Below are 12,718 nucleotides of genomic sequence, written 5' to 3'. Positions count from 1 at the left end.
CCTCATCTTTGGTCACAAACATTTTATCATCGATGAATATCTGCATAAGCATTTACAGTTTCAGAATTTTAGATGGGTGTTTCCAGGAGCAATTTTTATAGTGCTTCTATTATTCATATTAATTACTCAGCTTGGATGTGGAATTGTACACGTAGGCATCTAACTCTAAAAATTAAAGTTACTTTTTTTCCTGTGCTGTTTTATAAAGTCTTGAAAACCTTTTTTTGAATCCATTTGAAGTTGTCTAACTGTAATATGTCCTTTATTCATATTCTTTGTGTAGCTTACTATTAAAAAGAAAACCCATCTCCCAAGACTGATCGCCATATTTCCCCAAATTCCTATTTCATCTGTCTCTATTAACCATTCTTCTCTTTTTTTTTGTAAATTTTTAAAATTGATTTATATATTTGAAATTATCCTTAGTTTTACATTTGAATGTTCTTCACGATTTCATTACCACCTATGTATTTATCTGCATACTGTATATATACCAAGCCACCAGGCTTCAACCCTTTACTTCCTTCCAAATATTCCATCTTCCAAAATCACCTGTTTCCAATAGTCTTCTCTTCTATTTTCAGGTCCTTTAAATTATTACTTTTTTCTCCACGTATGAAAGATAATATATTGTACTTGTGTTTCTACGTCTGGCTTTTGTTCCCTCTCAGTATCCTACAGTTGCATCCATTTGCTTACAAATGGCAGAATTTCATTCTCTTTATAAGCTGGGGGAGTCTTCAAATATGTATGCGTTTATGTAATTTTTTTGCCTTCATGAGTTGTCCACTTACGTTGTCTCTTTGTGCTTTTCTATGTCTCCTCTACTTGAATGGTCCTAGGAAGTTGTTAGTTTCCATTGTGGCAGGGGAGGGCAAGACAGAGTATGGTGAGTTTGCAGGGAACTGGGCAGATAGAAGGGATGGTGTCAGTGCTTAGACTGATGGGTACAGGCCTGAGCTGCTCCAAGTTATGGCCTCAGCTGAATTTGGGAGGGGTGGCCAAACATTGCAAATGAATTGGCAACTGCAGCTGTTTGAAGCAAGAAGTGGAAGGTAGCTGTGGCATTCTTGCCCAGAGCATACAGAGAGGTTTCCAACTCCAGTCACAGGTCACAGGAACGATGTTTCAGATTCTGTCCGGCCATCAGCCCTATATGCAGATGATAGCCTGTGGGATGAAACCAGTTGCCAAACAAATATGCTGAGGGCAGGGGGCTTGGATAGCCAAAAATTGAAGGCAGGGCAAGCAAAGTGTCAGACCATTCTGCAAATAACAGTCTGTAGGGTAGAGATTAGCTTTAGGGATATGGCCTCATGTACAAAACCTCAGTCCCAGGGCAGGCAAAGCCATAGATGTTGGAGCATTCCAGGCACTGGCACGCAGGTTATATCTTACTCACATCCAGTGCCAGGCAAACCTCCTGGCAGATCTTGCTGATTAATAAAGGTTAATAATGAGTCATAATCCTCCATGACCCTAGGCCCCACATGCCACTCGCTGTTCTACATCTGTGTCCTCAGCCAAAAGGCGTGCCTTTGCACATGGGTCGTCTCTGCTCTGTGGTCTCCCATGAGAAGGCCATCTTTCTGATGCAGCTGGCCAGGCTGGCCCAGGCTGGTTCAGGGCCAAGAGGTGCATGGGGGGTACCCCCATCCAGGTCCCCCTTGTCTCCCTCCAAAGCGGCTGTTCCTCCACCATCCCTGCCCGCCTGCCTTCCACACCTGCACCCCAAACACCACTGTGTTGCCGCACTAGGCCACCCTGACCTTCTTCCCCTACCTTCCACTCGCTCCCACCTCATGCCCAAAGGAAAAACTAGGGAAACCAGCCTGTAGGTCACCTGCACCCCAGCACCACTCCCACCCGCTGTGTTCCTCCAACTAGGCCCACCTCACCCTCTGCCCCCACCCCCACCCCCACCCCGTGCCAAAGGAAAAGCCAGGGAAGCAAACCTATGGGGTTCTCGAACTAAAGCTTTAATAAGAGCACAACAGGGAGAAGGAAGGGACGAGGCTGACCAGCCTCGCAGGGCTGTCTGTGGCAAAGTTTGGGCGGGATGAACTGATGCTCGGTGGGTAGATTGGGGCGGATGGGCAGGTCAGCAACCCAGAGCCAGCCAGCAGCAGCACCAGCAGCAGCAGGTAGTAGCTAGCGTTGACGTCGACGCCCACGACGGGGGCGACCAGCCGGGGCCACCTGGGAGATGGTGGCGAATTGGAACAGTTCGCTGAGCAGCGTGTTATTGTAGACAGTCACGTCCAGCAGCTCCGGGGTGATGAGCCTCTGTGCGCCTCGGCGTTGGGCCTCATTGCCTGCCAGCTCCAGCAGCCTGCGGGTCAGGAACTCCAGGATGGCAGTCAGCAAGATGGGCACCGTTTCGCTCAGCCGCCGGGCATGGCCGCCCTCCCGAAGACGGTGTTCCACCAGGCTCACAGAGAAGGTCAGCTCGGCTCTGGAGGTGCGGGAGCGGCGAGACGACGACGACCCTCGACGGCTGCCCTGTCTGGTCCTGGGCATGCTGGCCTCGGAGTGCGACCTCACAGGCTGGTTCTGCTCCACCTGGCGGCTCTCTGCTGGCCTGCTGGGCTCTGGGCCTCCAGGCTGATCCCAAGGGCCCCCTCTGCGTCTGGCTGCGTATCCTAGCGACCCCTCACGGTCGAAATCCTCTCTTCTGTGCTCCCACTCCAGCTCCCACTGATGACGTGTGGTGTGTGATGGCTCCCAGCCCGCCCTCGCTAGGGGCGCTGTCGCCACCTGGACACCTTGGGCTGCTCAAGGAGCCTTCTAGGAAAGACAAAGACGTGAGGGGGAGCAACTCAGTGGTGCCATTGAGAACCAAGCCCTTCACAACCCTCGGCTTCTAAGGTACTTTCACCGTGTCTACCCATTAAGCGTGAGCTCTTTGTCCCTACCTTCCCCACCACCACCCACCACCCACCCCACGCCCCACCCAGGATCCCAGTCACCACTGTAAACCTGAGGGGTTTTCCCTTTTTCCTTCCGGAGACTTAAACTCAGAGCTCCAAGCATCCCGAGCAAATCCAGAGCTGCAGGCTTTCCTGGTCCCTGGGGCCCCTTAGCCGCTACTCTGCTTTCTGCCACGTCAGCTCATCTCCGAGTTGGACAGCTCTTGTAGGTGGAATCATTCGGCAAACCGTCCTCTTGAGTGTACCTGTGTCTGTCCGTTTCACTTAGCATCCTGGATTCATGATGTTTCACCCACAGTACACAGTTCCTTGTGTCTCACCTCGCCTATGTAGCGGCTTGAACCAGTGCTCCTCCATTCCTTTCCACACCCGAATAATAGTCCACTGTATGCTAACAAGTCTTTGGAGAATATTATTTTAAGCTGTGTTACTCTTGTTTGTGTAGCATGAATCTTAAAGAGTCTTGTTAATAAAACCAACCCAGGGCCAGGTATTGGGGTGAATGCTGGAAGATCAGAGAAGCAGAACAAGCCACAGCCACCTCACCTTGCCAGTTCCTCAGCTGATCCCGTTTCCTCAGACTGGAAGGCTCTGAGTCCTCATCCAAATGAATCTCAGCCGAACTGCTGCTCAAAAGCCTAAAGCTTAACCAGCCAAATGCTTCTAGTTTCTGGTCTCCACACCTTATATATCTTTCTGCTTTCTGCCATCACTTCCTGGGATTAAAGGCGCGAGTCACCATGCCTGGCTATTTCCAGTGTGGCCTTGAACTCACAGAGATCCATGCCTCCAGAAGGCTAGGATTAAAGGTGTGAGTGCCACCATTTTCTAGCCTCTGTATCTAGTGGCTGTCCTGTTCTCTGACCCCAGATAAGCTTATTAGGGTCACACAATATTTTGGAGAACACAATACCACCACATTCCCCCCCCCCCCTTTTTCTGTCTAAAATTTAAAAAAGCTTATAACTAATGCAAGAAAAAAACTATATCCAATAAGTATATACAATATATACAGTCAAGAATTACATTAACGATGTCTAGTCCATTAACATTTGAAAGATTCAGACGAATAACTCCATTAATATATAACAACGTCCAGTCCATTTGCATTTGATAAACTCAGACAAAAAATTCACTACTTATCCTATTTAAAACAAGTAGTTCCTTTTTAAAAGTAGATTTAATAATTGACCTTTTTATCTTATCATATCCATATTCTCTTTTTTCTTTTCATAATAGATTCAATAGTCTACCTTTTGTCATTTACATATCTTCCCCTTTTTCTTTTTAGAGTAGATTCAATGATCTACCCATTTATCCTATGATTTCTTTATCTTTTTTCTCAGAGTAGATTCAATAATCTACCTCATATCTATATTCTCTTTTTTCTTTTTCTTTTTCTTTTTTAAACGAAAACTCTGGATCTAATCTCCTTGTTCAGCTTTCTTCCTGGCCAATAACAATTAACAACTTGTAACCAACCGTCATAAACAATGACAATATCCCTAACTTACTAAACAACCAAAAAACACCCACCCCACTTCTTGGGAATGTGGGTGTTGTGTTCTTGAAATTACTTCCTGCTTTCTGGGGGTGAAGACATCTTTAGGGAATCCTAAAGAGAAAATTTTGGGGCTAATTGTCAAGTCCTGATAAAGTTAGTTGTATCATTTGTCCAATCTCTGCATAATGGGAAAGTGCAGGGCTTGTCTCAAGTCCTTGCTCGAGTTGTCTATGAATCTGGATCATCTCAGCTAGCCATCTTGAAAATGTTCTGAGCAGTTTGTAGTCCAAAGTCAATCTTTTGGTGGTGTTAATCAGCTTAATGCCTTTATCATAGTCCATGTGGAATCGTCATTGTGGGCTCCTGTCATCTTTTTGAAGAATTCAAAGTTGCTGTTAAGCGTGGTCATGGTTCCTGTAGATTTTTATTTTTTATTTTTATTTTTCGTGCCTCCTCTGTGGTTTGGAGCAATCACAGTCTGATAAATATCTGTCTCTCGGAACCATGAATGTTCTTCCCTAGAAGAGAAAATCTTCACAGCAATTTCTCCCCACCATTTGTCTCGCCAAACGTTTCCAAACTGACCTTTGCCGATGCTTTCTTGTAACACGATGGTCCTGGCAATTCTTCTCGGAACAAGCAGCAGTAAACCCTTCGTCCCAGGTAGCAGCATCACCGCAGTCACCAACATGATGAGAAGCAGCTTGTAGCTCAGAGCAGAAGCCACCACCTCGGTGGTCCTGCCTCCACTGTTTTTGGTTTGGGCCAGGCCACAGCTTCTCCTTAGCAAGCCTCCCAGGCTGGCCTCAAACTCGGGATCCTCCTGCCTCTGGCTCCTTCAATAAATCCAACCAGTGTGCCACCACAACCAGCCGAGGGTAGCTCGGGCCTGAGCTGGGGCCCACAAGGCCACAGGCAAGCGGCTTTTTTGTGAATTTGTACCACGAACGTTGGGCGCCAGATGTAGCAGGAATCTTACAAGGTCTTATTAATTAACTCAAACCTAAGGCCAGTTATTGTGGTGAATGCTGGAAGATCAGAGAAGCAGAACAAGCCACAGCTACCTCATGTTTGTGTTTCATTTGTTTAACTCTGTGAAGCTGTTACTGTGCCTGTCTAAAACACTTGATGGTCTAATAAAGAGCTGAACGGCCAATGGCGAGGCAGGAGAAAGGATAGGCAGGGCTGGCAGGCAGACAGAATAACTAGAATGAGAGATCTAGAAGAAAAGAGGAAGTCACCAGAGAAGGAGGAGGATCCAGGGGCCAGTCACCCAGCCACACAACCAGCTATGGAGTAAGAAACAAAGAAAAGTTGGGGTATTGTGCTTATTTATGCAGCTCATTTAAAATGCAGTGTATGAATAAGAAATGAGGTTGGTGGTTAATCTATAATGATCAAACTTGTAGTCACATTAGTTATGTTTTCAAGGTTAAATAGGTATATTTTAGAAGAAGTGGTCTTCAAACACTTCAAAGACCTATGGAATATGGCATTTAAAATGTTTTGTTAACTTAAGGTGTTTCATGACAATGAGACACATCTGCTCCTGGCAGCACCAATTTCCTTCAGAGATGATGGGCATCAAAGACACTCCTTATGGAGTTTGCTTTCACTCTGGCAAGGTTAGCCACTGGGCAAATAATCTGCTCTTGCCTTTGACTGCTGACAGTGTGCTGTGCAGACTGGACTGTAGCTGGAGTTTTCTCCAGTCCTGCCCAGCACCATGGGCCCTGCAACCACTTATAAAATAATCACTCAGAAACTTATATTAATTAAACTGCTGGGCCATTAGCTCAGGCCTACCACTGACTAGCTCTCACACTTAACTCAGCCCATCTCTGTTCATCTATATGTCGCCACGTGTTCCGTGCCTTTACATGATGCTCCCTGGACGGCAGGCTGGCGTCTCCCCCAGCTTCCACCTCCCAGCCTCTCTTGTCTGTTTGTCCCGCCTATCCTATACTTCCTGCCTGGCTACTGGCCAATCATTGTTTTGTTTATCAATCAATCATAGCAACATATATTCACAACATACAGGACATCCCACAGCACTGGACATGCAGGACACACGGTGACCGCTGAAGTTTGCCAAAATGAGGCAGAACAGTCCTCCAAAATTCCTGTTTCACAGAAGAGTCTGTCAGATATTCTGCAGGACACAGAGAAAAGCGACTGATGAACTTTGCCAAAACAAGGCAGGACAGTCCCTCAAATTTCCCGCTTCACTGAAAAGCCTTCCAGATACTCTAGGCCTGTAGGCTGAAGATGGATGCCCCAACATTGCAGAAGAACTGTGCGTGACTGTCCAGGCAGCTAAATGTTTCTGTTGTTAGGCAATATTATTAAAGGCTAAATAACTAGAGTTTTGCAAATTGACTGAATCTTGTAAATTCTTACTTGATAACTGTTTTTGTTGTGTATAGTTTTACAATGTTAAAGTTAAAGCCTTTCTTGTTTAGACAAAAGGGAGGAAATGTTACAGAATATTATTTTAAGGTGTGTTACTCTTGTTCATGATGCATTTGTTTAACTCTGTGAATCTGTGAAATATACAGGAATAGAAGAGGAGAAGCTCAGAGGCAAAAGAGAGTCAGGATAATTTTAAATTAAGAAAAGCTGGCTAGAAACATGTCAAGTTAGGGCTTGACATTTACAATTAAGAAAAAGCCTCTGTGTGTGATTTATTTGGGAGCAGGGTGGTGGTCCCTACAAAAGAGTAAAAAACAGCTGGCAACATTTTGGTCATTTTACTTATTCTCTCATCTGCTGATTGGTCACTTGAGTGACCTCCACCTTGAAAAGAACAGGAAGACTTCCCAGTCTTCTTAAGTGAAAAGAGAGCTTGATATCTACCAAGTTGTCAAAAGAATATTATTATTATTATTATTATTATTATTATTATTATTTTGTTTTTTTTTCAAAACAAGTTTTCTCTGTGTAGGTTTTGATGCCTGTCCTGGATCTTTCTCTGTAGACCTGGCTGGTCTCAAATTCACAGAGACCCACCTGGCTCTGCCTCCCAAGTGCTGGAATTAAAGGGGTGCACCACTGTTGCCTTTTAAAAAGTATTTCATTAGGAAAAGAAAGTGAGAGTGGAGGTGTCCAGTAGGGGATAAGCATAAGAAAGTATGGACACCTGGTCAGGCCCTTCAGAGAAACCTGTGAACTTGGAGAATGGGAGGAAAGGAAAATGTAGCAAAGAAAACTTTCACAAAGCTGGAGAAATGGGGTGGATGTCTGGATATTTGAACATTGAGAAGGGGAAGGTGCTGGCCCATTTGGGAGAGAGAGAAGGCATATATTTTAGAATGTCAACATTGCAGACCCTTAAAAGATGGATTAGAGAAGAGTGACCTCTGATAAAAGTGTAGTAGCACTGGCAAGGAATGATGATTGTCTAATGTAGGGTGGTACCAGTGGCAGTGTAAGACAGCTGGAAGTAGTACTGCAGAAGGAAGAGTCACAGAGCCCACTGATGATAACTGATGGGGAGGATGAGGAATGCAATCCTCTACATAATAGCAAAGGCCTTACATGTTTTCCCCCATAAAGAGATTAGAAGGTGTATGTTTATGCTCTCTCTCTCTCTCTCTCTCCTCTCTCTCTCTCTCTCTCTCTCTCTCTCTCTCTCTCTCTCTCTCTCTCTCTCTCACACACACACACACACACACACACACACACACACACACACTCACACACACACAAACTCACAATGAAGGTAGAAGTGGTATGATGTGAGAGAAGGAAACTGTGATTGCTGTTGTCAATTTTACAGAAGTTAGAATTATCTGGGAGATGTGCCTCTGGGCATTCCTCCATGTGTGGGTGGTTTTCTAGATTATATTAGCTGAGGTCAGCATACTTCCCCACTGTGGGTGACACCATTCCCTAGGTAGCTGAGTCTGGACTGTATAAGAGTGGAGACTGGTAACTTAGCACTAGCATTACCTGAAGGGTGATTTTTTTTAAAACAAACAGAAAAACGTCATCATTAACAAGAACAACAAAACTGATGCCATTCATTCAAGTAAGCTGCTTCTCTGAAACTTACAAGCAAATACTTGAGGCTAATTTTCCCTTAATTTGTATCTTTTAGGGCATCTTAGGAGAAATTCCACAAGGTAAAAGAATTACCTGAGAGATTCTCATAGCAGAGATGAGTATCTCACATTTCTGAACTTAATCCCATCAGGGGGAGAGAGAGAAAAGAAAGTAAGCAAATGTTTCCAATGTCAGCCAGGTAAAGGGTAAGCCTAGAAGAATTTGATACTCAAAGCAGTGCTTCTGAGCCTCCTGTTGCTTTCCTCAGGCATGTTGTGAGACCCAGGCCCCAATGCTGGGAAATCAGGAGGGTGATGGGACACTGGGAGTTTGAAGAGGTTGAGAGGAGCCACAGGCAAATATACTTTAGTCACTTAAAGAGCAAAGGCTGCTAAGCAGGCAGCCAATGGCAGGCATCCATTCATGCAGGCACATGCCATTATATATGGGAACTACACATGTGGTTGGTCCATGGGCCACATGGTGATAGGGATGGAGGTCTACCAACAAACACACAGGCAGGCTGGCAAAGGTGAAGGTGAAGGCCTCTGATCCCAAGGCCACCTTTATATAGAATCCATACCAAAAATGATATTTTGAATAAAAACAGGAGATCCTGGAAGAAGCTAAATATCACTCAGACAGCTGCCGGGTGGTGGTGGAACACACCTTTTAATCCCAGCACTCGGGAGGCAGAGGCAGGCAAATCTCTGAGTTTGAGGCCAGCCTGGTCTACAGAGTGAGTTCCAGGACAGCCAGGACCACACAGAGAAACCATGTCTCAGAAGCAAACAAAAAGTGTACAGACAAGCCATTTAGTCAATGATCTGATGCCTGGCAGCCCATCACACAGATCTCCCAAGATGAAGTATCCATTGATTGGAATGCTATAACACCTAGCAGGACCCGAGTGTTCAGCTACTTGCTCCTGATGTCATGCATGCCATCTGCTGCCATTCTGTTCCTAACATTATGTATTCTAACCCACTGGAGCTATAAGTCCAAATAAACTCTTTCTTCTATTAATTGCCTTGGTCATGTTTTATCACAGCAACAGAAAATTAACAGATTCAGTGAAATACCCATCAAAATTCTCATAACATTCTTTATAGAAGTAGAAGAAAAAGTAAGCCTAAAATTTGCATTGATGCACAAATATGCTGAATAGTCAAAGCAATCCTAAGAAAAAAAAACGAATACCTGATTTTAAATTGCAAGATAATGTCATAGTTACCAAAATAGCATGGTACTGGCTCCTAAACAGATACACAAATCAATGTAATTGAATAGAAGATCGTAGAAATAAATGCATACAGGTAGACCCTCATAATTTGTGGCAGAGGTGTTGTGGTGGTTTAGATGAAAATGTGCCCTGTCTTAGTCACTGTTACAGTGCTGTGAAGAGACACCATGACCAAGGCAATGACCAAAGAAACTCTTATAAAAGAGTTTCATTCAATTGGGGTGGGGGAGGGAGCTGCTTACCTTACAGTTTCAGAGGGTTAGTCCATTATCATCATGGTGGGAAGCAGACAGGCATGGTGCTGGAACAGTAACTGAGAGCTTTATATACTTTTCTGCAGGCAGCAGCCAGAGAGAGAGAGACAGAGACAGAGAGACAGAGATTTAGAGAGACAGAGAGACTGAACCTGGCTGGCTGGCATGGGCTTTGGAAACCTCAAAGCATACCCCTGGTGACACATCTCCTGCAACAAGCACATACCTCGTAATCTTTCCCAAACAATTCCACTAACTGGGGACCAAGCCTTTAAACATGTGCACTTATGGTGACCATTTTCAGTCAAACCACCACATTCTACTCCCTGGCCTCCATGGGCTTTAACTATATCATAATGCAAAATGCATTCAGTCCAACTCCCAAAATTTCCATAACTTTTGTTAGAACCACCCACATTCCTGAACCAGGTGCTCCCTCATCCCCCACCACACCTTCAATTGTCACCATCACTAAAGGCCAATGCGACACATTTACACATCACCAGTGCCATGTATTTTCCCTATGTGCATGCTCCATACCCCACCCCCATAAAAGCCCAAGCTATCATGACCTGCTCTCTCTCTCTCCTCTCTCTCTCTCTCTCTCTCTCTCTCTCCTCTCTCTTCTCTCCTCTCTCCTCTCTCTCTCTCTCTCTCTCTCCTCTCTCCTCTCCCCTCTCTCTCCTCTCTCTCTCTCCTTCTCTCTCTCTCCTCTCACCTCTCCCCTCTCTCTCCTCTCTCTCCTCTCTCTCTCTCCTCTCTCCTCTCTCCTCCCTCCCCCCCCCCCCTCTCTCTCTCTCTCTCATTAATCAGAGGTGGCCTTTCATGTCCCACCCCCCCCCTCCCCAATAATTCTCTTGTGTGAGGTCTGTTGTGTGGAGTGATATTCTCACTGATCAAGAATAAGACCACTACCACAGTTAAAAGCCAAATTTGAAGCAAGCTTTAATTAAATACTGACCAGGTGGATGGACTCAGGCCAGGTCCATACCCAGGTTCCCAGGAAATGACCCTAAATCACCGTTTGCAGCAGCTTAAGAAGGAAAACCCATAATTCATTGCATTTCCCATCAAGTCCAATCAGGGACAAGCATACATCCTGATGTACCTCCAGCTACATCCAGTCAGGGGCAAGCATATCTTGATGTACTTCCTGCTTGTGAACCTCACTCCCTCTGCTCCCTCATGGCTCCTCAGCTCCTTCCTGGAACTTCCTCACCTCCCCCTAGGAGCTCCTGAATGCTCCAGGATCTGCGACCCTTTCCTTGCCCCTTTCTCCTCAGAGCTACTTGTTCTATCTCTCCTAGGGCCCTCTGGGGTCTGTACATTGCAAGTTTCCTTGCTTCCCCCAAGAAGCTGCCTGCGAAGTCCCACAGCTTCTCTATGCCCTCATGGCTTTCTGCCATATGGGAACCCTCCTTCAGGTGGAGTTCCTGCTTGTTCCTCCTTGTCCCCTATGGCTACCACTGCTCCTGTCTCTTAGCTGCCAAACCCTCCCTATGGAGGTTTTTGTTTTTTGTTTTTTGTTTTTGTTTTGTTTGTTTGTTTGTTTGACGCTTCCTCTTTTTTTCCTTGGACTCAAGTCCTTTCTCAGACTCAAAGGTTTTCTTCAAGCCTTGCTGTCTTACTGGAAATGGCTTGGCTTCAGTATATCTGGATAGCCAAAGATGGCACACTCTAGTTCCAAATTCTCACAGATTGTAACAACTTCTGCCATGGCACAAGCAAATGATCCCAAAGTCTCTTATCTCTAAGGTTTTATAACTTTCCACTCTTAAATATTTTATCTCTATGATTTCTCTGTGCTCTACTCTCAAGAAATCTTTTAAGACTGTTGTTTAAACAGTCTTTATCTCAGGATTGATTTGTAAGTTCATTGGGTGTGGTTAAAGAATCTGTAAATCTGTAACAAAATTTGGCCTAAAACTTATAGCAAAAGGCTTATCATTAAAACCTATACATAGGAATTTTTACTTTCTACAACATTCTATATATGTGATTCAACTCTTATCTAGAATATAGATATTGAATATCTATATATATTCAACTCTTGTTTAGGAAAGCAGATGTTTTAAATAGCAACCATGTAGCTCTCCTCCATCTTACCTGACGACCTTCAAGATATAAGTAGCTACATGACTGGCAGCCATCTTTACTAAGATTAAAGGGTACATGCCATGTGACCTCACCATCTTAAGATGACCACGTGGCATAAAGCAACAACTATAAAACTTCTCAGTCCTATTGAGCCCTTAGTTTATCTCTTTTTAGACTAAGGAAGCAACAACAAGTCTCAAATATATTTGGATTACTATGGATTTTTGTATGATGATAAATATTTAAGGTTCTATTTACTACAGCATAATATATATATATATATATATATATATATACATATATATATATATATATGATTCAATTCTGGTTTAGAATATACTGTATATGATGATGAAATATTACAGGGAGAAAGTTCTACTCAGGTTAACAAAAGCTAATTAAGATGTATGTATAACTACTGTGTCTTTGCTAATTGTTCAACACCAAGCTTCTAGAAAATCTAGATAAGTAATAACGTTTGATAAATAAGATATATTTGATAAATAATATTTGTTTGATAAATAAGGTATATTTGGTAACTAAGATTTATACGTTTCTAAGGTCTACTCAGGTTCACAATAATAGTTGTCTAGCTTCCTTGCCTTTGCTCACTTTAAGTTTTAGCTATTTGGATAAAGTAAGCCAT

The 12,718-nt window shown here is 44.1% G+C and overlaps 1 protein-coding gene and 1 long non-coding RNA gene across 2 annotated transcripts; one reads left to right on the top strand and one right to left on the bottom strand.

The window, feature by feature from the left end:
* Positions 1 to 1,958: 1,958 nt before the first annotated feature.
* On the bottom strand, positions 1,959 to 10,546 carry LOC128112452 (histone H2A-Bbd type 2/3-like). The gene is made up of 2 exons (XM_052741462.1): positions 9,964 to 10,546; positions 1,959 to 2,787 (listed from the first exon to the last, which is right to left on the bottom strand). The coding sequence occupies exon 2, from the start codon at positions 2,518 to 2,520 to the stop codon at positions 2,152 to 2,154; it is 369 nt and encodes a 122-aa protein (XP_052597422.1). The 5' UTR covers positions 2,521 to 2,787; positions 9,964 to 10,546; the 3' UTR covers positions 1,959 to 2,151.
* LOC128112497 (uncharacterized) lies at positions 2,769 to 6,799 on the top strand. The gene is made up of 2 exons (XR_008219002.1): positions 2,769 to 2,868; positions 6,475 to 6,799. It is a non-coding gene; the product is annotated as an uncharacterized LOC128112497 (long non-coding RNA).
* Positions 10,547 to 12,718: the final 2,172 nt, after the last annotated feature.

The sequence above is a fragment of the Peromyscus californicus genome, unplaced genomic scaffold, assembly GCF_007827085.1.
Source record: "Peromyscus californicus insignis strain IS unplaced genomic scaffold, ASM782708v3 Scaffold_10__1_contigs__length_136768540, whole genome shotgun sequence".
Taxonomy (NCBI): domain Eukaryota; kingdom Metazoa; phylum Chordata; class Mammalia; order Rodentia; family Cricetidae; genus Peromyscus; species Peromyscus californicus.
Note: the sequence above shows the minus strand (reverse complement) of the source record. Positions and strands in the feature narration are given on the sequence as shown.